Source organism: Eriocheir sinensis, chromosome 33 (assembly GCF_024679095.1).
Source record: "Eriocheir sinensis breed Jianghai 21 chromosome 33, ASM2467909v1, whole genome shotgun sequence".
Classification (NCBI taxonomy): domain Eukaryota; kingdom Metazoa; phylum Arthropoda; class Malacostraca; order Decapoda; family Varunidae; genus Eriocheir; species Eriocheir sinensis.
In genome coordinates this window covers 6541232-6566751 of record NC_066541.1, presented here as the reverse complement: position 1 = coordinate 6566751, position 25520 = coordinate 6541232, and the positions used below count along the sequence as shown (strand labels likewise).

At 40.7% G+C, this 25520-nt stretch overlaps 2 protein-coding genes across 3 annotated transcripts; one reads left to right on the top strand and one right to left on the bottom strand.

The window, feature by feature from the left end:
- Positions 1-831: 831 nt before the first annotated feature.
- LOC127006640 (uncharacterized) lies at positions 832-13557 on the bottom strand. The gene is made up of 5 exons (XM_050876780.1): positions 13401-13557; positions 4705-4825; positions 4067-4171; positions 1866-2035; positions 832-1702 (listed from the first exon to the last, which is right to left on the bottom strand). Exons 2-5 carry the CDS (start codon positions 4811-4813, stop codon positions 1616-1618), a joined length of 471 nt encoding a protein of 156 aa, XP_050732737.1. The 5' UTR covers positions 4814-4825; positions 13401-13557; the 3' UTR covers positions 832-1615.
- On the top strand, positions 3556-25384 carry LOC127006638 (glyoxalase domain-containing protein 4-like). Of its 2 annotated transcripts, none has more exons than XM_050876776.1 (7): positions 3556-3657; positions 20512-20561; positions 21202-21308; positions 21787-21945; positions 22442-22597; positions 22927-23102; positions 24201-25384. In XM_050876776.1, the coding sequence occupies exons 3-7, from the start codon at positions 21230-21232 to the stop codon at positions 24348-24350; spliced, it is 720 nt and encodes a 239-aa protein (XP_050732733.1). In that variant the 5' UTR covers positions 3556-3657; positions 20512-20561; positions 21202-21229; the 3' UTR covers positions 24351-25384. The 2 variants fall into 2 exon arrangements, with proteins under 2 accessions (XP_050732733.1, XP_050732732.1); XM_050876775.1 differs by lacking the exon at positions 3556-3657 and adding an exon at positions 17807-18095.
- The last annotated feature ends 136 nt before the right edge of the window (positions 25385-25520 follow it).

Here is a 25520-nt window from a genome sequence, read left to right as displayed (position 1 = left end):
ACTAATCAAGCTGCAAAACCTTAGTCTCCCTGCTTTATAATATTCTTCTTAAAATGTCTTGCAAATTTTGTTATCATTGAGTGTTCTACTTATTGGTTAAGGGGTTTGTAATAGACCTTCCAATTTTTTGTTTCTTACGCCAGATGTCAGTTCAATGCTTTCATGGCTGAAGGCTGAAGGCCTTGCTATTCATTGAGAGTCAGTAAGGGTACTCACTGATTTTCTAATACATGAATCTCTTCAAGAAATGAAATTAATATTTCTTCAGATTTATGCTGTTGATAAGACACAATTCATAGCCACAAAGCTGATGTGCTCTTCTGCCAACAACGGCTTCATTTCTTTACATCTAATCTGCTTATCATGACGTCATGTAATGTGCAGCTGCATTATTGATTTTTTTGTAATCATTAGTTGTAATGTGTTCATGACAAAGCATATTTGATAGCATTCCTTTCCCTTGTAGGTGAATTTATATCAAAAAGGATTTTGACTAGTCTAATGGAGTGACATGTCAGAGGTGATACGAAAGTACTTCCATCTGGCAACAATCTGAACCTTTGGAAAGTGGTCTAGTGTGATGGCATTGTGAGCTACTGATGTGTGTGTGTGTGTGTGTGTGTGTGTGTGTGTGTACACATGCTTTTGGTTCTATACAGCAAATACAATGTCTTTGCCAAGGGATCACATGACAACCTTTGTATCAAGATGTGTTTATGTCTGGTGTGAATAGTACTAACAGACTAGTACTTTACAATCACATTGATTGATCATAATACTAATACATGCTCTAGTGGAGTATATAGGAAGGTTACCATGATACTAAGGAACTCTGATGTTATCGTGTATTGTGACCAAAAATACATGTAATAGGTTTCAAAAAGTCCATATGGTGTATCCATTTCCCAATATTTCACTTTTTCCAAGTCATATTTCACCATTTCTTTCTACCATACATAACCCTGTCTTGCTCATCTTACATTGTCATTCCAAGTTAGTAAGAGCAAGGCTGTTAAGGTCATTGCCTGTACACTTAATTCTCTTTAATACATGTGCTTGGCATGATCAGAACTATCCTTGGGAGATGGGGAGTGAGCTTAGAATAACTGGAATGACAGTTTACTGATTATTTCCATTTTCTTCAGTTTAGTACTTGTGTAAATAATTTTGTTTTGAAATCATATTATTAACAATATTGATAATCTTTTAGTCTACATTTTACTTGCATAGATAGTGAAGTCACAAGGACCATACAGGTTGAGCCCATGATCCCACACATAACACATGAAATGAAGCATTGAGGGTTACGTTAATTGGCGCCTGTGAGGTGTGACGAAAGTTTCTATAAAAAAAATTGAACCAGGGTTGAGGTGGAACTTGTCATAAGATCAACTGCCCTTGCAATTCTTGGCTAAGATAGTGTAGACTGATTCCCTAACAGCTACCAAATCACTAATAGTGTACAGCTCAAATTATTAGGAATGTACTGATGGCGAGGTATACATAGTCGAGGCGGTGAGAGCTGTACATCATACAAGGTTAGTGGAGTATTATGTAATAAGGAAAATAATTGACGAGAGAGAGACTAATTCCACGTCTTTTTTTCACAGTTTGGCTATACAATGTTGATCTTAAACTTAAAGCAGACGATGGGTGTGTCTGTTTCCCTGTCTGTAAGCGACCATATCACAGGGTATTCATCCTGGAAAGAGACAAAGAAAAGAGGTTTTGTAATGTTAGAGTTTCCTGACATCTAAACTCAACAGTTACCCCCATCATCCCCATTCTCTCCTCCAGCATGCAACAAACCCTTTCTACCTGCCCTTAATTCCTCTTCCCCCATTCTTCCCACCCCTGCCACTCACCCTGAGCCAGAAGTCTTGGATGTCGAGAGAGTAAGTGAACTGCGTTGCCACTCCAGCCACGACAGGACAATTGATCTCTCCATCACATGCATCCCGCCGCTGATCGGGTAAAGGAAGTTCAACCCAGGAGTTCCATCTTACGTAGGAGTCCACGTCCGTTGAGTTGATTTCTGGTTAAGAGAGGATTTGAGTGATTGCAAAGAGATGATTTAATGTTTTTACTTAGATTTTTAGGATGTTTGTTGGTTATAATTGTTTCATTGATATGAATACAATATGGATAGTTTAGAAAAGGTATATTACCTTTCTTACACATGTCAGGGTTTTTTCATCAAACAATTTCGCTATAGTAGGTATATCTTGCATCATTCCAAGACAGGAGTGAGGAGTCGGCTTGTGGTTTGGAAAAAAACCAAAATGGAAATATACCGTGTAACGGTGACATATTTCCCCTCACCAGAGGGATTATGGGCCTTTTTGTCATGCGACAGCCTATGTTGAGGGTGCGGAGATTGTCTCCAGAGAATAATTTCGCAAATGTGGTTGCCATCAATTGTCTCCAGAGAAGAAGAATTTCTCAAAGGTGGTTGCCATCGATTGTCTCCAGAGAATAATAATTATTTAAAGGCGGTTGCCATCAACAGACCGGTCCGGCTACAGCAGCAGATGCTGCCGGAGCCGGTCTGCTGACGATCGTGTCAGACGTGTCACACTCAATGAACTTGATGCCAATCGAAACGTGTTACTAAAGCACGAAATGCAGTCACCAGTCACTGTAAAAAAATGCCTGCGCCACGACGGGCTTGGCCCGACCATCTGGCCCTAAGTCTATATACACCAAGTCAAGTCATACGCAGGTTTGTGGGAGGAGACATGGCAGAGGCGTGGTTAATGCGTGACACTGCTTGGAGCCAAACTAGAGAATGTAGAAACAGGGATTTAGAGAAAACGAGGAAAGGCGGACTAATTTAAATCAATCACTTCATCATGCCCTCTCTCACACCCCACACAGCCGCTTGTAGGGATTGGAATTACATTCACGCAATAGCACAATAAAGACATTTTTTCGTCAGTGGCTTGCCTGAACGCGCTGTGAAAGAAGGCGAGAATGCACATCCAGAGTGCACACAAGGCCCCAACTTTAGTCACCCCTGAACTGGCGGTTATTTATTTTTTTTTTTTTTTAGTTTCAAGTGACGTCATCCCGCTGCTCCGCCCCAAAACCGCCTCCTGCGCGTACCGGTCGCAGTTTTGAAGCAGAGTGACTTGACTTGGTATATATAGACTTAGATCTGGCCCCTGAAGAAAGCCTACCGGCGCTATAGGCGGGAATGTAAAAAAAAAAAAAATAAATAAATAAAAAAAAAGTACAAGGCGGACGGACTATTCAAAAGGACGAGATTCGACGCCACACCCAAGGATTATATACAGTATATAATCCTTGGCCACACCGCCGTGACACCGGGTCCTGTGTGTGGCGGGTGACGCGGGTTCTGGGTCACATCCGTACCACCGGGAATGATCGGACTTCCCCGTGGCGTTTGAGCACATTGGTGCCTATATGTATGAAATAATTTGTAAATTGTGATCTGTTGAGTTTTTCCCTAAAATTACATATAATACCTTCTTCATCCTGAAATATTTATAATGTTAAAGTGTGGCGCACTCGGCGGCGCTGCGGTGCGCAATGCGCCAGGCAGGGCGTCAGTGTGCCCAGTGTGTGTCAACAGCTGTTCCAGTCACCGGGGAGGCTGGTGGCTGCAAAGGCGGCCAGATTACACCTTTTTAGAAGGTATGTGAGTTATTTTTTTATACTGTTGTGTGTAGGTTTGTTCAGGGATTGACGGACTGGCATGTGTGTCAGCGTGTTCCAGAGAACATCGCTGGCTCCGTCTCCCATTCCATCAACATTCTCGTTCTGTTATTTCTGTATTCGACACGAAGCTGCCGCGACCAAACTCTTCTCCTTTGGCCGAAATCTCTCCCCGCGGCGATAGTAGGGCATAATCATCGTCTTCCTGCAACTACAAGAGAAGGGCAAAGTCATCCATGTTGGCGGATGGTGACCATGGCGGGGAAGCCGTCTGAACTCGCCTCCGACAGCATGGATCGAATCAACGCCCATACATATTTTTTCTTCTTAATTTACTAAAGGAACAACTGCGTATTACTACAGGAACTCTTACTATCACGGTACTTACGTGGGATGAAGATGGCGCGTAGGATGTGAGTCTGGCCGATCCTAACCTCACACACCCCGCGACGGTTGGCACAGGACATGAACACTCCCCGCGGCACTGGGTCTTCTGCGGGGCGAGAGGGTAAGGGAAAGCACATAATAAAGGGACAACGAAGGTGGGGATTATGTTTACGTGAAGTTAATGAGATATTTAAGAAGACATCAAAAGGAAAAAATAAATAAATTGAGGTGTGCTCGTCCATAGAAACAATAAGGACGTAAAAAAAGAAGGATGAATAATGGAAAGTGTTGGTTGCATGTGTATGAAATGAATGTCATACCGAAGGACATACGAGAGCGAAGAGACATGAAAATTACATAGGGAGAAAAGTTAATTAAAAGTTATTTAAAAGGTGAAAGCATGAAAAGAAAGGATGGTTAAACACATGAAAAGGAGAATAAAGGAAGAAATCTGACTTTTGTTTGGGAAAAATTATGAGGGTACTAGAGGTGATAAATAGACATGGAATTAAAGAGTATGTGTTATGTGTGGTATTATAAAGGAAAATGCACGTGAGATTTTTTTTTTTTCTTGAGAGAGAGAGAGAGAGAGAGAGAGAGAGAGAGAGAGAGAGAGAGAGAGAATCAGCGTGCACACACCTGAGGAACATCTTGCAAACATAATCCTCCGTGGCTGGAACCCTTCTGTCAGTGCAGCCAGAGTCGCTAACACCACCGCCACGGTCGATAAGGCCACCACCGCCCTCATGGTTCAACAAGCCTGGGGAAAGAAACAAAAATAAAGTAAAATAAAATAAATAATTATGTCCCGAAACACGAAACAAGGAGAATACAGCATAAAACACCGAATACAGTTGGCTGTGTATCAGTTTTCACTCATAATCTTTCTTCGATCTTTAAGAATTCGTAACTCTTGGCAAATATTAAACTATATCTGTCTCATACACGTTTGAAATAGGGTACGGTAGGCATACATATACTACTCTAATGATCTTTAAATTAAGTATATACGTTTAGTTATGTGTTATAAATATCGTCTTATTCATTTCTGTTCAGATAAACTAACATGCAGTTGAGAAAAATAAAAATGATAATAATAATAATAATAATAATACGTAATAATAATAATCGATTGATGCAGTACCCTATAGGCACGCTGATCCAGGAACAAACCCAAACATTCACGATGAAATAAGGAGATGAATGGATTATCATTACTCCTTTATCTGTCACGTGGCTGTCTGTGCCTCGTTGATGGAGAGAGAGAGGGGGGGGGGGTGAACCAGACCGAAAGGTAGACGTGCATCTCGATAAGGCTTTACGTTATCGCGCAGGTGGGTCGTGGGGAAGGTAAACAGAGAGGACCGCCGCGCTGACGACGAGGCTTGGAAGTGGGTTATCTTGATGGATCTAAGATAACGCTGCTTATCGCATAGCTGAAGCGCTAAAGTGACTTCTTATCCTGTTGTTGTTGTTGTTGTTGTTATAATACCTATTATTATTGAAATCCACGAAAGGTCATCAGGAAGAAAATAAATATATAGACCCAAAGAGTCTCCTCGATGAGCATTCACGGATATGGAAAGTAAAAGAGAAAGTGGCAGTTAAGTAAAGGGAAGACTGGAGAAAGGAAGAGTTTGGAAATAATCCCTAATGAGTTAACAGGTGGGTGATGACTTTTCCTCTAAACTCATCAATGCCAACAGGAGAAACAGTTTCATATGGAAGAACATTCCTTATTTTCATCAAATTGGGGATAAATAAACGGGAAAATTGGTTTGTTGCGCAAAAAAAAAAAAAAATGGTTGAAGAGCACGCCCATTGGATTGTTAACGTGTACGGCGGATAGACTGAAACTGAGCCGGTAATGCGATGTGAGGAGGGTGCTCACTTTGATGACAATCTTAGAAAAACAAAAGTCAAAGCACCAACCATTCGACGGTGACAAAGTTCCATGTTGAGGTTGAGATAGCGGAAACTTTACTGCGTTAAAAGAACGATATAAAAGTTTGAGATGAGATGGAGCTGCCGACATCTAAACTTAACCACAGTACTCAAAAAAGAGCAGAGGGAAAAATGATTAAAACAACTGTATCTTCATTAAAAATAGCCCTGCACTCCTGACTGATCAGCCTTCTGGGAACCCTAATGTGATCTTGGCAGGATTTAATTTCATGCCCCATCGCTAACATCAGGAAAAATTCAAATCGTCAAATGAGTTGCCACATGAGACCTACTTTGAGAAACAGGAATAGGGCAGAATAAAGAAATGTCATCGACATAGGCCATCAAATGAGAGGAAATGCCATGCCACACATCACTAGTAAAGTAAATTAAAAGAAAAGAACCGAGAACGAACGCTGCCCTGAGAAACACCAGACGACGTGAGTGAGGCTAAATATCCATCAATGGCAACGAGTTGGTGCAATATTAGAAAGCCTTGGTTGATGCTCGTCAGATAAAAAAAATCGTAAAATATTATAAAATGAGTCACTTATTCCTACTGAAAAAAAGTAGTGTTTTATAATTATATAACTAAGTCGAAATCAGAGGAGAAATCAAGAGACACAAGCCTAGTCTCCAACCCAGCCAAAGAATCCTGATGCACCAAGGTTAGGTGCATCACAGGTACACCCATTTTTTTCTAAAACCAAATTCGGTCTCCGGTAACAAGTTATTTTATTTCAAGAAACGGGAAAGACGTTTGGCAAGTAGTCGCTCAAACAGTCTTGATAGGACTGGAGTAATGAATAATTGGCCTGTACTCTTTTGGCGAGGAGGTGGCTGAGGATGCTTACGGGATAGGTATGGCTATCGTTCGCAATACGCCAGCAAGCAGGAAAGCTTCCTCTTCTGATTAAAATGCGAACAGTAACTGCTGACTTAGGGAATAAAATTATGGCAACAGTAAGAAAAAGCGGAGGATCCTTGAGGATCAATGTCGCCATAGGAGTCGAGGTCAAGCAACAATTTATGAAGCCCCGAAGATTTAAATGCAAATGATGTTTGGGAAGGTTAGGGAATACAAGTATGAGGTAGAACAATAAGGATGTACGTTTCGGTCCGTGTAGTACTCAGTTTACTCGGTTCTTGGAATTCAATTACTTGATCGATTAAATCCCTCCAAAATGGGGGGGATTTAATCAATCGATCGATGATGAACTAATAAGGCAAGAGTAATCAACTTGGTAAGTCACATTATAGATGATCAGTCTGGGAAATGAAACTCATCATCGCAGTTAAAAAAACATAAATTATGCGCAACATTGGAGGCGTGGAATGTTTATGTGTATTAAATAGCTGCCTCATATACCGACAGATGTCTTATTATAAGAAAATAGACGAATATGAACACTTTTCATCTCTGGCAACCCTTTGACCCCCTCCCCCCCCTTCTAGCATCCTGTGATAGGACTGCCATCCCTGTACGATCTGTTGCCCGCCTTAGCTGTCGACTCAGCAAAGTAATCATTCTTTACTCGGTTTACTCGGCTCTGAAGAGTAATCAATACCGAATTATTCGGTTTGCAGAAAGTACTCGGTTCCCCCATCCCTATCTAAGAATCAGAACAACCACTTTAATACTCTGCTTGAAAAAAAAATGAGAAAGAAAAAAAACGAACTCTTTCTAATTGACGAGAGGCAAAGGTTTCATCCGGTTTACTACTAGGAAATTTCTGAGTCATGGTTAAACAGACTAGAATTCAACGAAGCCCACAAGTTATGAGCTTGTGATGTACCGATGATGATATCTTTTGAGTGACGTATAATTCCTCTCTGCAGTCCTATAAACTTGCTCCGCAGTTGTACGAATATGGCAATAGTTTTCCTAACTAACACCTGAGCGCGTAGAGGACAAGAGGTGGTAAGGGGTTGCTGATTCCGAGGAGCATCTCTACATTTTGCGGTAAACTACGCCTTATCTCTGGAACGAGTCTCAGTAGTCTTTTGGACGGAACTTTCCGATCCACAATATTAGTAATTTTGAAAATAAGAGCCGAAATAAATACGAATGAGAATTGCACGCCCTAAGATCGATTAAATTTGAAATAATGATCCAGAACTTTACGGAAAATTACTAATGAAGATGAGGTAAAATTTGTAGTTCGTTCGCCATCAACAAAAACAAAACAAAAAAAAGAAGGCTACTACAATCCAACGTGTGGTTGTTGTAGTATGATAACACGTTTTACTTAATGGATGCAAGTGACATAACGTAGAATAATGCAGAGAAATCTTGGTGAATCTTCAGGGTCATGAAGTTATCTTATCCACGTCTGTATGGCAAGGAAAAATAAAGTAAAGTATTTTTTTTCGTCGACTAAAACGGACCGAAAGACAGACATGCTTGCTCACTGAAACGGAAATCGTCATCTTGTCCCATCTCGATAAGGCTTCTTGACGTTATCGCGCAGGTGAGGCGTAGGGAAGGTAGACAGAGGACCGCCGCGCTGATGACTAGGCTTAGAATTGGGTTATCTTGATGGATCTAAGATAACGCTCCATATCGCTTAGCTGATGAGAGAGAGAGAGAGAGAGAGAGAGAGAGAGAGAGAGAGAGAGAGAGAGAGAGAGAGAGAGAGAGAGAGAGAGAGAGAGATTTCGTAAGCACAGAGGATCATGTTTATTAGTAGAAGACCATAAAAGTGGCTCCTTATCCTGGTCGGTCTTGATAGCGTGTTTATTTGCTCGTCCGTGTCAAGTAGCTTGCTTCTGGTGATGTTGACTCAGACAAGATAAGAAAAAAAATAAGAATGAGTAGAAAATAAGAATTAGAGATAAAGAATGAGAATATATATAATAATGAGAATTGGACGACTTAATTAAGGATCCATTAAAAAAAAATAGAATAGAAAAGTAAGAATTAGTGGAGAATAACGAATATAGAATGTAATTAACACTGAAAAATGAACGCCTCAAAATCGATTGGTTGAACTTGATACACTGAACGAAAACGTAACCAAAATTTACAAATGAAGATGAGAGGAAAGGTAAAATTTGTTGTTAGTTTGTCAATGAAAAAAACAAAAAAAAAAAACTGAGGGATACTTCAAACTTTGAGAAAACTGAACCAAAACTTTACCGAAAATAAGACAAATGAAGATGAGAAGAAAGGTTGGTTTGTCAACGAAAAAAAAAATATTGGGGGCTATTTTAAATTAACGCGGAAACACATTCTACTTTATGGATATAAATGAAGGACGTAGACTATGCTGAGTTATCTTGGTGAATCTTTGAAAGTCATGTCAGTTATCTTATTGGGCAAGAAGAAATAATTTGTCACTTTTTTTGTTTTGTTTTGTTTTGTTTTTCGTTGACTAACCACCTGGGAAAGTAACTTTACCTCTCATGTTCATTTGTAATTTTCGGGAAAGTTCTCTCTGTGTATCAAGTTTAATTGGTCCCAGGGGGTTCAATACGTCTTCTTAATTATATTCTTATTTCTTACTCTCGATTCACTTTATGGACGGAAATGAAGTACGTAGACTAATGCAGATAAATCTTGGTGAATCTTATAAATCGTGCCAGTTATCTTATCCACATCGACAGGGCAAGGAAAAAAAAATTAAGTTAGTTAGTCCGGGCAGCGGTAAAAGGCCGGACTGATAACATAAACCTCATGTCCCTGATGGAAAAAATTTACACTGAGGAACAGCCGCGTCAGTCTTTTGCACGTGTGTTTACAAAAGGACATAAGAACGTGAGGAGTCTGCAAGAGACCGGTTGATTTTTACAAGGCAGCTCCCCTATTACACTGAGCAAATTTTCCGTGGATCTTCAGTCAACCCACGATTTCTGCTAGCGTGGTTCTCATTTGTTTCTTGTTGTTGCTGATGATGATGATGGTGAGTAATACTGTCGTCCTTCGGTGAAATCGACCGTAGCTTTGGAAGATCGTGGACAAGTCAGAAAACCACGGAAATAGGAGAACCACGCCAGCGGAAATCGTGGTTTGACTGAAGATCCACGGAAAATTTGCCCAGTGTAATAGCCCCTTCCTCACCTTGCCTCATTATCCATGTTAGATCGTTAGATGGTATGTTAGTTAATTAGTTATAGTTAATAGGCAGTTAAACATAATATTACCGTTAGTTAGGTAGGTAGTTAAATAGGTAGTTTAATAGTTAGTTAAATTTAGCTAATTATTTAGTGAGTTAATTTTACTATATTCTGTATTTATTTATTTATTTATTTATTTATTTTTATTTTATGTTATGTTATTTATTTATTTAGATATATATTTTTAAATTTTCTATTGGTATTTTTCTTTTCCCTTTCTTTTCTATCGTTTTTTTTTTCCTTTGTGTCTTCTTGCTGTTTTTCTTTTATTTTTTTATTTTTTTCCTATCATCCTTTTTATAATGTTCCTTGGTCTGGGTGAGCCGCTTTCCTCCCAGAAGAGACACACCCATAATTTTGGCGATGTTAGTTGGGGCCGAAAGGTGGATGACGTTTCTCTGTATATTCTTTTCTTGATGTTGTTCTTTTATCGCAGTTACATTTCTTTTTCGATGTTTTTTTGTTCTTTTTTCCATTTTATTTTTATTTTCTATATCATCCCTTTTTTTTATATTCATTGGTTTAGATGAGCCTCTTTCTCCCCAGAAAAGACTCGCCCATAATTTTGGCGAGGTTAGGGCCTAAAGGTGGATTATCTGTTTGTTTGTTTGTTTTCTTATCCTGATGCTTCGTTTTTATATTTTCCTTTTTCTGGTGTTCTTTATTTTCCTTTTCTTTGATGCTCCCCTCACATGGATTGTCTACGACGTCTAACGAGCCCCACCTGCCCGGGTTTATTGTTCGGAGTTTGCTCTCACACCTTCAATTCTCCTAGGACCAGGACCTAGGTGCATTGCAAGTGAATGCAAGAACTTGCTTCTTAAAACTACCAGACTGGATTATAAAATTAATCATATACACCGTGAAGACGCCGGTCACCGCGTTTAGCCGTTCTGGGATGGAAGATCCAAGGCCGTCTTGACTTGGTTCTTGGTTTGACCCTCCCAATTTCCTTGTCGTTAATTAAAGGAGTGTGTGAGGGGATGTTTCTGTGCCAGTCGGGTAGCGAGTTACTGCATGATTTCAGCTTGGTAAAGTTGGGGAACGTAAAATTGGGGCGTACGCTGTAGTTGTGTGTGGCCTCGGTGCTCATCTGTGTGTGTGTGTGTGTGTGTGTGTGTGTGATATTCTATGTATCTTGCTGGTCCTAACATATGGTAAATAAAATCATTAAAAAAACCGGCTCACACAAAAGATCAAGAGAGAAAAAAAATAAGAAGCGCACACAGAGGAAGTGAAAGAAAATTAGTGGGTTTAACAAGTGATGGAGAAGCAGGATGGATGCGATTAGGAATAGGAAATAGACCTCAGCTGCTCACCTCATGCGTAGAGCTGTTAACAGATGGGCAGGAGGACAACCAATGGAAAGGTCAGGCCAGACAAAGAAACAAGTGAAGAGATGAAATTAGAGCATCTCTCTCTCTCTCTCTCTCTCTCTCTCTCTCTCTCTCTCTCTCTCTCTCTCTCTCTCTCTAAAGCCCATATCCTTCACACCAGTAACGAGACTCGGCCTTGATACACCAGTAGGAGTAAACATCCTTGAGGGGCATGAAGGAGGAGAGAGAGAGAGAGAGAGAGAGAGGTTATGTGGTGGGCCGCGGACAGGGGAGGTGCAATATGACAAGATGAGGGTATTTGCTCTCTCTCTCTCTCTCTCTCTCTCTCTCTCTCTCTCTCTCTCTCTCTCTCTCTCTCTCGTGAGTAGGCACATCACCATCACCACTAACACCCAGCATAACTAACTACATATAAAACTACATAAAATAGTCTACGCCGCTTTACATTGGTCGGGATGGTACTGATGAATGATTTCCTATGACACACACACACACATACACATACATACACACAAGAGGCCCACGGTGATGTTTGCTCCTCAGCAGTGACAAAGGATACGCGTTGTTGTTTCCGTATACATTGGCCTTGTTTAACATCTTCAGCAAAGGACCAAACAACGTCAACAAACAACATACATAAACACACAAGCATGAATGAAGTGGAGTCAGGGCATGTTTAGCCTGAGAGGGGCCAGGGCACATGGTGAGCTGCCGGGTGTGTGTGTGTGTGTGTGTGTGTGTGTGTGTGTAATAATGTTTAGTTTATTTATATTCCGATCCTTCGCATCACTTACAAGTTTCAGATTTTATGACATACAGTACAAAATCATGCCGTATACGTGTTCATAAAAAAAAAATTACAGTAATTGAAGCAGTTCAAGGGCACAAACATATGAAAACAACAAAAAAAAACCGCCAAGCACTGCTCCAATAAAAGAGAATAAAAAAGCGTCCAAAAGAGAGGTCAATTTCGGGTGAAGTGTCTTGATACTCCTCTCTTGAAATAGGTCAAGTTGTCGGCAGGAGGAAATACAGATGAAAGAAGACTGTTCCAGAGTTTGCCAGTGAAGGGGGTGACAGAATGATGATGCTGGTTAACTCTTGCATAAGGGAGTTGGACAGTATAGGGATGAGCTGGGTAGAGTACAAAGTCGGGCGCAGCGGGGCCGCGGGAGGAGGGGAGGCATTCAGTTAGCAAATTCAGAGGAGCAGTCAGCATGAAAATATCGATAGAAGATTATAAAGAAAGGCTGAGCCAGTTAGGTAAGATCACAAGTTGAACGCCCTTTGCCGAACCCATTCTGTTAAAGATTGTTTGGAAAGCCTTAAAAAGACAAGAAAGTAAAGCATTAGTACGGTAGTTTGAAGGATTTGAGCGGTCAGTGTGTGGCTAAATTAACTACCCTGACTAATGAAACGTAGCTTTGACAAATTCCATTAGTCATTAAGCAATCACAGTTCACTATTAGCATGTAAAATTATTAGTTTGTAAAATAAACAATGTATATATATTTTTTTCTTTTTTCAATTAAATGCGGGTTCAGGGCACGTGCCCTGGGTATACGTGTTCCTGGCACTATGTACTAAATAAAATTGTGCATGCAAAAAGTGATATATGATTTAAAGGAACTATACATTTGATTAGACACGGGGAGGGGGGGGGCATGCATTACGGGCATTGGTAATCACACACACACACACACACACATACACACACACACACCAGTAACCCATAGAACACCACCACCATCACCATCACCACCTACATACACCCGCCGCAGCGCCGTCGTCACATGTGCACACGCGAACAAGAGCACAGTCACCAACACACACACAGCCACGGAGGTCACAGCGACGCACAGGGACGGAACGAAACAGACAGGACACAGCCAAAGGTATCCAGGGACTCTGCGTGTTACCTGTGCTGTTAGTCCTTACCTGTTTAACGCAAGACACACACGTAAGGTGGACGGAGAGAGCGACGTGTTTCCTCCTCCGTCTCCAGGCTGTCACTGCTACGACTGCTAGTCGACTGGTGGCTGCTGCTGCTGCTGTTAATACACTGTCTGGTGGTGGGGGTGAGTGGTGCCGGGGCGGCACCACTCACCCCCACCCCTTCCCCTTCCCGTGGCACTCTCGTACTTCCCTCTTCTCCTCCCGGCTGTCTTCATTCCCCTCACTGACACTCCCTCAATTCCCTTCTCTCTCTCTCTCTCTCTCTCTCTCTCTCTCTCTCTCTCTCTTTATTTGCTTGTAGAGGCTGGGTGCCATGTGTCGCTAGCGTCTCTCTCTCTCTCTCTCTCTCTCTCTCTCTCTCTCTCTCTCTCTCTCTCTCTCTCTCTCTCAGGCACAATTCTAAGTATAAAACGAATAAACAAATTATGTAAACCTACTGCATGACTTATTCCCGGCCCTGTCATGCCTATGGAAAGTTAGCTGCTTGCACCTAAACCTCTTTTCCTGCCCCGACTTTCTCTTACAGGTTCCTCTCTTCCAGGCAGTGCCATTCGCCAAAAAACAGAATTCTTGATTATAAGAGGAAATAGCCAAACTGTATAACAGCAACCCTATCCTCCTTATCTTTTGCTTGTAACTAAACACTAACTTCGTTCAAAGCGCGGCATTTTACGTTACGGCCGAACAAACGAGCTTTGAGTGGCCGTCCACATATGCGTCCATCGCTGCTGAATCATTAAATTTTATAGGTGCTTGGAGAATCTTCTGCGCCGCTCCGGTGGGGCCGCCGCGGCGATCCAGAAAGTGACGTAGCGTTTATTTATTCCTTCTCTCAATAAAGAGTCCAGTGAAGGAGCATTGCATCACTTATGATATCAACCACAAAAAACTGCATATTATTTTTATATTTTTGTGTTCACGTGTTATTTGATGCAGGGACCCGCCCGACAAGGAAACAAACAATAAGGGTAGTATGGCACGACACACACACACACACACACACACACACACACACACACACACACACACACACATACCTGTTAATACGGTGAGTAACAGTTATGCATATGTATGTTTAGTCATCTCATGTATAGGTAGTTTTCTTTATATCCTTTCTCTCTCTCTCTCTCTCTCTCTCTCTCTCTCTCTCTCTCTCTCTCTCTCTCTCTCCTCAGCCCTACAAACCCCATTTCCTTCACACCAGTAACGAGACTCGGCCTTGAGACACTAGTAGGAGTAAACATCTTTGAGGGACATAAAGGAGCAGAGAGAGAGAGAGAGAGAGAGAGAGAGAGAGAGAGAGAGAGAGAGAGAGAGAGTGTCACCTTCCCCTCAGCTCCCTTCCCTTTCCTTTCCTTTTATATGATATCCTTCCCTTCTCACTTCCTTTCCTCCTTTCCTTTCCTTTTCTTTCCCACCCCTTTCCTTTCTCCTCGATCCTCTCCTTCCACCCGTTACGTTCTCCTCCACACCTGTTACCTTAATACCTTAATATCTTTAAAGCCCACCTGGGAGAACCTCTTATCCTCTCACGCATATAATCTCGGAAAACTTGTATGCGTGCCTTTAGTTCCCTGAAATATATGTGTGTGTGTGTGTGTGTGTGTGTGTGTGTGTGTGTGTGTGTGTGTGTGTGTGTGTGTTTAATATTCATTTTTTTACGTATTAATTTTCAATCCACAATTCTTATAAATTAGCATTTAGGTTGTTGTTGTTGTTGTTCAAAGATTGCTCCCTCCCTACAGGGGGGAGCACGTGCCTTTGCCCATGGCGACCCGCAGGGTGCCGACAAACCGACTTTATCGGCTGACGTCAGCCGAGCCGACCAAGTCGGTCTGTCGACGAAGACTGGCGTGTCTCTGAGCATTTAGGTCTCATAAAAATATGATATTGTGTATATGTTTATTCATTGTCATTCATAATTTTATTGAAATATAAAATTGTAAACAAGAATGTTTGAAGAAATAAATAAAAAGACTACAGCTTCTTGGTCTTGACAGCTTCACGTGTCCGTATGGGGCTCAACACCTGCGTCAAATGTTTTTTTTCTTTTTTTTCTGGGAAATACTACTCGGTTAGTTTGAGAGCTACGACCGCTCGTCTTATCATCATCATCATCACCTTTTTTTTTTTTTATCATCATCAACCAGAAATATGCGTCCTGGTTCTGTACTTCATCTCCTGAAAGTCCCTTCTTTCGTTGGTCTCCTTACATACGACACACTTCAACTCAACTTTAGTCTTCCTCTCTACATTCTCCCCTGCACTCCCATGTTCACAACTTCTTCGGCAGATACGAACCAAAGACGGAGAGCTCTGCGTGGATGGTAGGAAGATAAACTAACAAAAGAGATGACTGTTAACGAGATTAACAATGGCAAGAATGCAAGTGGAGGAGGAGGAGGGGGGGGGGAGGTGGTGGCGATGCATTTTTTCTAACTTATGGTGTGGTCAACTCTAGAACGAAATGGGTCTCTCCTCCTTCTCCTCCTCCTTCCCCTCCTTTTTATTCTTATTTTCCTCTTTTCTTTCTTCTTCTGATCTACTCTACTCCTTCGCCTATTCTGCGTCTCTCTCCTCTTACTTTCTTCTCCTTCATCTTCTTTTTCTTTTGACCTACTTTTCCTCGCCATTTCTTCTTCTTCTTCGTCTTCTTCTTAATTCTTCTTCTTCTTCTTCGTCGTCATCATCATCAACATTTTCTTTTTCTTTTTATTTTATTTTCTTCTTCTTCTTCTTCTTCTTCTTCTTATTATTATTATTATTATTATTATTATTATTATTATTATTATTGTTATTATCATCATCTTCCATCCATCTTTCTCGTCTATCAGTCATCAACTTATCTTAATTCATTACTTCTACACATAGTACTACGTACACCACAACACCGACCCCCCCTTCCATTGGCCCCTCACTCCCTCAGTCACTCCCAATCCTCCCAGGCTGCAGAAGTCACGTGGGTTTGTGCCATGGTTGATGCAATAGCCCTCGTCCACCATCCATCCGCTCTCCTTCCCTATCCATCCCCTCCATTTCGGGTTCGTGAGGTGAATACAGAATAGGCGTATAACAATCGTCCACTGCTCCATATTCTTCAACGTATATCGGTCTCCCATCCCATCAATCAATCAATCAAGTTTAATCGGGTTTTCATGGGTGTTTTTTTTTTTTTTTTTTTTTCAAGATGCAGAAGCAACATCTACGAGAGGCTCTTCAAATAGGGGAACTAACCGAGACGCCGATATATATGTGTAAAAATGCTATCTTTGCTATCCTTCATGAGTAAGCTAATTTTAGACTTTCACTTTTTTTTTCTTTTTTCATTTCAGTGCAAACCAGTCATCGTACACTGCCCTAGCTAGCTCTCTCATGCAGTAACGTAAAATTTAGCTTCACGTGTGTTCTGCATTTTTTTTTCTTTTTTTACTATTAATGCTTTATTCAGGTATCTTGTGTATTCGATTCATTCATCCATCCATCCATTCATTCCTATAGTTTATTTTTTTATTTTTTTAAGTCATGTTTGAAGTAATACATAAACTGACTCCAACTAAACTGAATACAAATAGACTGAAGGGCGAGTTTGTTTGTGGCGATATATTTTCCTCATCGCCACTCCGTCCACCTTTATCCTTTATCACCAGCAGCATGTTAGGGTTTCGTAAATGCCAAACGGGAGCGTCACGTAAGACAATATAGGGTCGACTGTTCCCACCTCGCTGACCCGTCGCCATATATTGCTGGTGCGAGCTGGTTTAGTAATTAGTATTATTCTTGGAAGTGTGTGGGTTTCGTATGCAAGATGACGTAATTAAACTGTGTGTACGTGTGTGTGTGTGTGTGTGTGTGTGTGTGTCCTTCTTACACACACACACACACACACACACACACAGTAATAGGCTTTATTTTATGTAACTTTCCAAACACACTGACGATCACGCGTCCAGCACATGATGAGGCCATGATGCATTACACACACACACACACACACACACACACACACACCATTCTCCTGCATTAGGCAATAACTGATTACTTTTTCCCTTGTTTTTATGTTTCTCCTTCACCTTTCCTTGGCTTGAGTTTTTCCTCCTCCTCCTCCTCCTTCGGACTGTTTAAATATAATGTGTCCTGTTTAATGTTACGATATAATAATTATGAGCTCCAGCAAGTGTGTGTGTGTGTTTAAAAGAGAGTTGGTGGTGGAGAGAGAGAGAGAGAGAGAGAGAGAGAGAGAGAGAGAGAGAGAGAGAGTCCAAAGTGAAAACGTCAATTTTTAGGCATAACTTCGCATAAAAGGTGTTTCTCGTAGCAATGGCATTCTTGAGGAGGCATGGACAACACTATTCGTTTGTTATTATCCTTCCATACCTCTCCGTGGGCACTGTGGTTGTGGGCAAGGGCGAAATAATGGATACAAATCAGCTAGACATGAAGTTTAAGGTGATATCTAGCGTTGGATAATGTGGGCGGCGCTTACAACACCAGACAGACGAGAGGAGAGGAGTCAGCAGGCCCAGTCAGCTGTCAGCCCACACTCCCGGCTTACCATTCCCCGCCTCCCCGGCCTAAATATCAGCTACCATGGCGTCCAGAAGGGCCCTGCATTTCGTGTACAAGATTGGCGACCGAAAGGAGACGGCAAAGTTCTACAGAGACATCTTAGGGATGAAGGTATGAGGGAGGGAGGGAGCAGCTGACCACAAGGCATGCGGTAATTGCTGGTCTTGCATTCCGTCTCATTAAGGCCAGAGATCTCTTAATTAAGGCGATTGACGAGAGTGACGATGAGGCTACAGGCTACCCAGATGATGTAGGATGCTTGACAGTTATGTATTTAGCTAATGGTGATAGGTTATGAAAGGGCTGTCCAGTTACAAGTGTTAAAAAAGTTGTTCATTCCATCTCATTAAGCCAGAGATTTTTTAATTAAGGGGGTTGACGAGCGTAACGATGAGGCTACAGGCTACCCAGATGATGTAGGATGCTTGACAGTTATGTATTTAGCTAATGGTGATAGGTTATGAAATGGCTGTCAAAATTCTAACGTTATACAAGTGCACTAATTCCATCGATCATTAAGGCCAGAGATCTTTTAATTAAGGCAGTTGATGGTGGTGACGATGAGACTGGAGACTGCCCAGATGATGTAGGATGCTTGACAATTGTGTATTTAGCTAATGGTGATAGGTTATGGAAGAGCTGTCAAAATTCAAACGTTATACAAGTCGTGGATTCCATCTCATTAAGGCCAGAGATCTCTAATTAAAGCAGTTGATGGGGGTGACGATGAGACTGCAGACTGCCCAGATTATGTAGAATATACTTGACGTACAATTGTGTATTTAGTCAATGGTGATAGATTATGAAAGGGCTGTCAAAATTCAAATGTTATACAAATCGTGGATTCCATCTCATTAAGGCCAGAGATCTCTTAATTAAGGAGGCTGTGGACTGTGACGATGAGGCTACATACAGACTGCCCAGAGATGATGTAGAATGTTTGACAATCGTGTATTTAGATAAAGTTGATAGGTTATGAAAGGGCTGTCAAAATTCAAATGTTATACAAGTGTTGGGTCTATAATGTTTGTGTTTTATTGAGTATATTTGTGTATTCTGCTAATTCAGAGTTGACAGGTTATGAAATTGATGTCAAAAGTGTTGTTGTGTAATGTATTTATTGTATTTATTCTACTAGAGTTGTATAATTGGAGCCAAGTTTTTGTTGTGTAATGTGTTATGTTAATGTATTCTATTATCCAGAGAGAGAGAGAGAGAGAGAGAGAGAGAGAGATTGTGTGTGTGGTTTGTTTATTGATGTATATATATTTCCTTAGTTTATGGAGTATGATATAGAAGTGCTCCCAAGATGTTATTGTGTAATGTGTGTTTACCATAATTTCTTTTGAGGTGTTGTTATGTAATATGTTTAAATCAAATGTATTCAGTTTGTCTAGAGTTTGTCTTGTAGACCTATGCCAGCCCAAAGAGGAGACACAAGGGCATACAAAGGGATATAAGAGGATTACAAGAGGCCAGACAGCCTTCATATGGCAGATCCTGAAGATAGGCTCTTCACCAAATTCCCTTCCTGTTCATAAATGCATCTCACCTCCATTTTAAGCTTTCAGTTGTGTTTGCCCCAACTCCATACCTGCTCAGTTTGTTTCACTCATCCACCACCCTGATCATGAACCAGTTCTTGCCTAATTCCCTCCTGAATTTGAATTTATCAGACTCATACACATTCCTGTGTTCATACCTCAGTTTTTAATATAAGTATTTTATTTAAATCACCCTTGTTAATTCCCTTAATCCATTTAATCACCTCACTTCAATGCCTATTCAGTCTATTTTTCCAAAGAATACAAGTTAATAAGTTGTTTTAGTCCTTTTCTGTAGCCTACTGTAAATTCCTAAGTCTTTGGATCATATTAGTCATTCTCCTCTGTATTGTTTCAAGGGAATCTATATCCCTCCTGTAATAGGGGCACCAAAATTGAGCAGCATAACCCAGGTGAGGCCTAACCTGGGCCATATACAGCTTAAGGATAACTTCTGAACTCTGGTTGCTAATGCTTTTCGAAATACAACCCATGACTCGATTTGAGTGGTGTCTGGTGGTAATACATTGACTTCTGGGTCGAAGGTCTAGGCTTACGCATACACCCAAATCCCTCTTGCGTTTGGAGTGGTCAAGAGGTGCGTAAAGATAAGCATAAGATTATATTTTTTGTTACACAGGTAGCCTAGATAAGATAGACCTACAAGCATTAGATGTCTGGAAAACCTGCTGGGTGTAATGATTCAGCCTTTAAACTATATACATCTAATTTTATTACTTCAAAATGCAGTAAACTTAAGGAAGCCTGCTGGGTCTAAGAAACTTCTATAACACAGCAAATATATGGAGTTTGTCTGCTCCAACAATGCACATAATTTCAAGAAAACTAACCGAGGAAGAATTATGATGTCGAACTATAAGTATATGTGGGAGTTTTGTGTGCTGAAAATACATCAGTTAGATTTATGCATAATCATAATCTCAAGTTGATGAATTTGATAATGATTCTCAACTTTCTTTCAGGTACTGCGTCATGAGGAGTTTGATGAAGGCTGCAAGGCTGCCTGTAATGGGTGAGTAAGGGACTGATGAAAAACAGTACTTTGGGGGATCAATTTTCAGAGATGATGAGGCATTGCATTCTATTTGCAGACCTGAGTGGTTGATTGTCAATGGTGATCTTAATTGAAACTTGTGGCAGACCCATTAACTACTTTTTTACATTGGATGTAATACCTTTTGGCTGTCATTGATTTTTTAAATTTAATGTTACTGCTTGAGAAACCCATAAGCTGTATACAGGACTGGATGATTATTGAAAGCAATGTTAAGTGAAGTTTGCAAACAACTTATATGAACAATATTTTTTACTTTAGTTAGAATACCTTGGCCTTCTATGTATTAATGTTTTTGCCGGAAAAATAACTACTGTGCCTAAATCATAGATAGATGTCTGTTAATGCCAATGTTAACTGAGCCTTGTAGCAAATTTCTATTAAAAATATTTCAGATTTTTGATAGCGCACCTTTAGGCTTATTTGTTTTCTTATTTTGTTGCTTTAGAAAAATATGGGTGGTTAATTAATTATGGAAAATTTCTAGAAAAGGCTTGTGAAAGACTTTAAGTATATGTGTTTTTTGGTTTTAAATGGAATATATCTTATGGCCCTTGTTACTTTTGCCTGAGAAACCCATAAACTCTGTCCCTTCCAGACCCTATGACGGAAAGTGGAGCAAGACCATGATCGGATATGGACCAGAAGATAACCACTTTGTGTGTGAGCTGACTTACAACTATGGGGTCTCCCAGTATGAAATGGGTATGCAGCTAATGAAGTACCCATAGATAATATGCACCTGATAACTGTTGATGTAGGGTTGTATAATGAGTAAGGTACACTGGCTGAGTGGGTTGGAAGTGATGATGAAGGGGTTTTGAACCCTAGTGGTGCAATGTATAAGTCCAGGAATGGCATCCAGTCTTGAACCCCAACCTAGAACCTCTAAAAAGTGACCCCACATGAACATGGGTTATAGCTGTCAACACCAAGCAGATAGGGATGTATAATGAATCAGGTTTTATTGTGAAAGTTAAATCTTAGCACCATATAATTGGTCCTTAGCATTACTGATTTGTATGTATGAAAGAGTTAGGTTTGATTGTGGGGAATGAATTACTATATTATTATTGATATTAATGTATGGTAAGTCAAATTTTACTGCAAGGAGTGAAACCATAGCAGTAGTGGCAGCACAATTATTGGCCCATTTTTAGATTTGTTTTGCTCTCTTCTGCAGGGAATGATTTCCTAGGGATGCACATAGACTCCCAGGAGGCTGTGGAGCGGGCCCAAAAGAGTGGCTGGCCTGTAAAGGAAGAAGGAAACCACAGTGTCCTGGAGGCCCCTGGTGGCTACAAGTTCATCATTTCTCACAAACCGCAGCCAGCTGACAAAGGTGAAAACTTAAATGAATATTTGTTGTCCCATTCATTCAATTTGTTAACTTTATAAAAGCATTATTTTTTGCAGGCATCCTTTTAATGATTTATATTGAGCCCTTGGTATGTCTTTACTGTAAATAAATAAAAAAATGAAATAAGGAATTGCAAAAGATTAATATATAGAAAAGAACACTCAGATTTTGAAGGTACATGAATATTCGTATACCTTTTAACTTGTGATAGTCAAAAGGAAGTATTATTTTTACCACTGAATATATGGGAAAAGTGGGATGATATTTCTGAAGGTATTTATAACCTTTTCCATAGCCTGAAAGTCTTGGTCTTTTCTCAGTTTTTGGAAAACAGCAATGAGACATATGAATGATCTAGTTAAGTTTATGTGAGAGGAAAGAAGCACATAACAGGTAGACTAGTTGAAACAAATGCTCTAACTTTCTTTAACCTGTTGAAATGTCATCATAATGCCACAGTGTCATTTCCTCACCACAGACCCAGTGCAGCAAGTCGTCCTGGCAAGCAGCAACCTGGAAAAGTCTGTGGCGTACTGGAAGGACCTGGCCGGCATGACTCTTTATAGCAGGACAGACAAGAGTGCCACCCTTGGCTACAGTGACACTCAAGCTAAACTGGTGCTGCAGGACATTGGTGAGCACTAGTGTCTGGAATGTTAAAAGGCAGTTTCCTGTTGACTTTTACAGACAATTATATTATTTCATTCATATTCTTAACTATTGCCAAGTAAAAGACAATAGAAAAGATAAATGTAAAGTAATTATGATTGGCTTCACTAACTCTGCACTTGATAATGAAGGTAAAAAAATAACTGCACACACCCAACCTTGGCCCAAGTGTGTACGTAGAGAAGTATTAGAATGTGTATTTCAAGTTACGTTACATGGGTGAAAGCTGAATTCTGAATACTCACCATAGAGGATTGGATCAAAATACTATAGTGTGTTGTTCATTGATCATAGGTGGACCTGTGAACCATGCCAAGGCCTTTGGGCGCATTGCCTTCTCTGCCCCGGGAGGTGACCTGCCAGGCATCGAGAAGAAGATGAAGGAGGATGACCAGACCATCCTCACCCCATACATCTCCCTGGACACCCCTGGCAAGGCCACGGTCCAGGTGGTCATTCTGGCAGACCCGGTGAGTTGGCAGCACTTAACACTCTGAATTTTAAGTTGTTTTTCAAGTTCAGCAGAGAAATGAGGCCTTTGGTTTGATAAGGGCCTATCGGCCAACAATAGTGAAATTGAGTTACGTTTACCAGCTTGTAGAGCAGGGGCTATACTGCACATTCAGAGTCTTTGTTTGCATTAGGCCGTGACTGTAAGGTTGAAAAGCCTATATTTGAAGGTGAATTTTAACAAGCTTATAGGCCCTACACCTGGTTTCTTGGTCGCTTAGCAAGTATGAAGAGGACCTATCATTAGCCAATCACAGCTCACATTCCCTGCCCTTTCCCCGGATTCAGTCAAAGAGTGAGCTGCAAACCAGCCTTGCTCTCTCAGTCCTGCTTCTGTCTTTACCACATCCTTGTATGCCTTGTTAACTCCCCACACTATTGCCCATTACTCTAAACAAACAATTTGGTCAATAGGCCCTTATCAAACCAAAGGCCTCAAATAATACCATCCCAGAAAGTTCAGTTTCTCCCCTGTTGTTTGAGATTTGTCATAATTAAGTTCTTTCTATCTTAAAAACTGGCTTTTAAAGATTCCTTTGAGACAAATTCCTCTTTCTCTCCTGTCTATTTATTGTCTTTGAATGCCTCAACCCTTTCACTTTTGCTTCCTATTTCTCTAATTTTCTAAAACTGACAAGTTTGTTAAAGATCTTCCTCACACCTGCCACATTTACATTTCTCACACACTCCCTCTGTGTTATCCTGCCTTCCCCAATTTTTATATTGATAATGTTATATTCAGAGTTCTCTGTGTGAGTATATTGCCAAAGGCCAGTATCAGATGTCAGTAGTTAAGAGTATCATTCAACAAAACATTGTCACCTTTATTATTTGTTTCTTCTTAAATGAGCTTTGTGAGACCAAGATGAATTAAAGGTACATATTATTGACAGTGTTAGGAACTAAATTTGATTACTCTTTTGGGGCATCATGTGTTTTTTTGGGGGGAGCAGCATGTTACAAGATTTTAGTTGCTGTTTTGTGTGTTTTATTCCTGGCCTCTCCTTTACCATGAAAAGAAATCCTCATTACCCAACATTTGCTTTTTATCTACCCAGGATGGCCATGAGATCTGCTTTGTGGGAGATGAAGGCTTCCGTGAGTTGTCTCAGGTAGATCCCAAGGGCGACGAACTGCTGACAGAGGCCATGGAGCAAGACAAGTCTGACGAGTGGTTTGCTGAGAAGGGCGGAAAGGCTGCTGCATAGAGACTGCTGTTTACCATGACTTGAATCACAACCATGATGATATTATGTGCTTGTCTTGTATCCTCTTTTTCAGCTCTAAGTAAGATTAATCCTTTCCATCCGTGGCACAGATGTCGGCATCACAGTATGGAAAGGGTCAAGAGGAAATGGAAGAGGATTAATCCTCTTCTAAACTTCTCAATCCTCCTCTAAATTCCTCTTAATCCTCTTCCATTTCCTCTTAAGAGGTTTAGAAGAGGATTAAGAGGTTTAGAAGAGGACAAAACCCTTTCCATACAGTGACGCCGATGTTGGCGTCGCCGGAGCGAAGGGGTTAGCTGAGAAATGGCTCTGATATCTTGCCAAAATAGCTGCTTCAGTCTGTTGAAATACTCTACTTTATGTAACATGTAAGTTAATTACTACCCACTTGGAATGCTGTCAGTCTTGTTAGTGTCTGTATGAAGTAAATTTTCCATACCCTTTTACATCATGACATTCACTTCATAAAAGGAAGTGGTTTAGTCCTCGTATTCATGAATTGCAACCTATATTTATTTTGACAACCTGAATGTAAATTTGTTTAAGCATTTTTGTCCACTGAGTGGTAAGAATCTAACATGCTTGCATAGGAGTGTTTGATTAAAGTTGACAGATGCTGTGGGACTGTAAGGGGTACCTGGGACCCCGTATAATCTACCTAAGTGCAATGGTGTGCCCATGACCCTGAAGGGCTGCAGCTGTGCCTCCCTGTCATTGTTCTTTAACCCTCCCTTTTTCCTATATCATCACCTGTTCCTGAAGGCAGTGTCTGGATAGAGTGAAGCTGGGTGGTTTGCTGTGTTCAGGCTCCTGTTTAAACTTGTGCATTCCAAAACTGTGTCGTACATGCATTAATTAAGAATGGTGATCAGTAACTTCACTGAGGAGGTTTTAGCTACTTAGCTTTAGCAGTTGGACTTTTCTTATTATTCACGAACAAATAGATTTTTAGTATGGATCTTAAGAAACTGTATATTATTGAATTTCTCAAAGTATACATGGTTGATAACAAAGTTGTTTGGTGATTATAAGCCTATGAGAGTGTGTGATCTCTTCCCAGGGACTGTAATAAGTGTTCAACCCTAAAGATGCTGGAACAAGACTGAAGTCTCAAAATCACAGTGCAGGTTACATTTTCTGAGAGATATT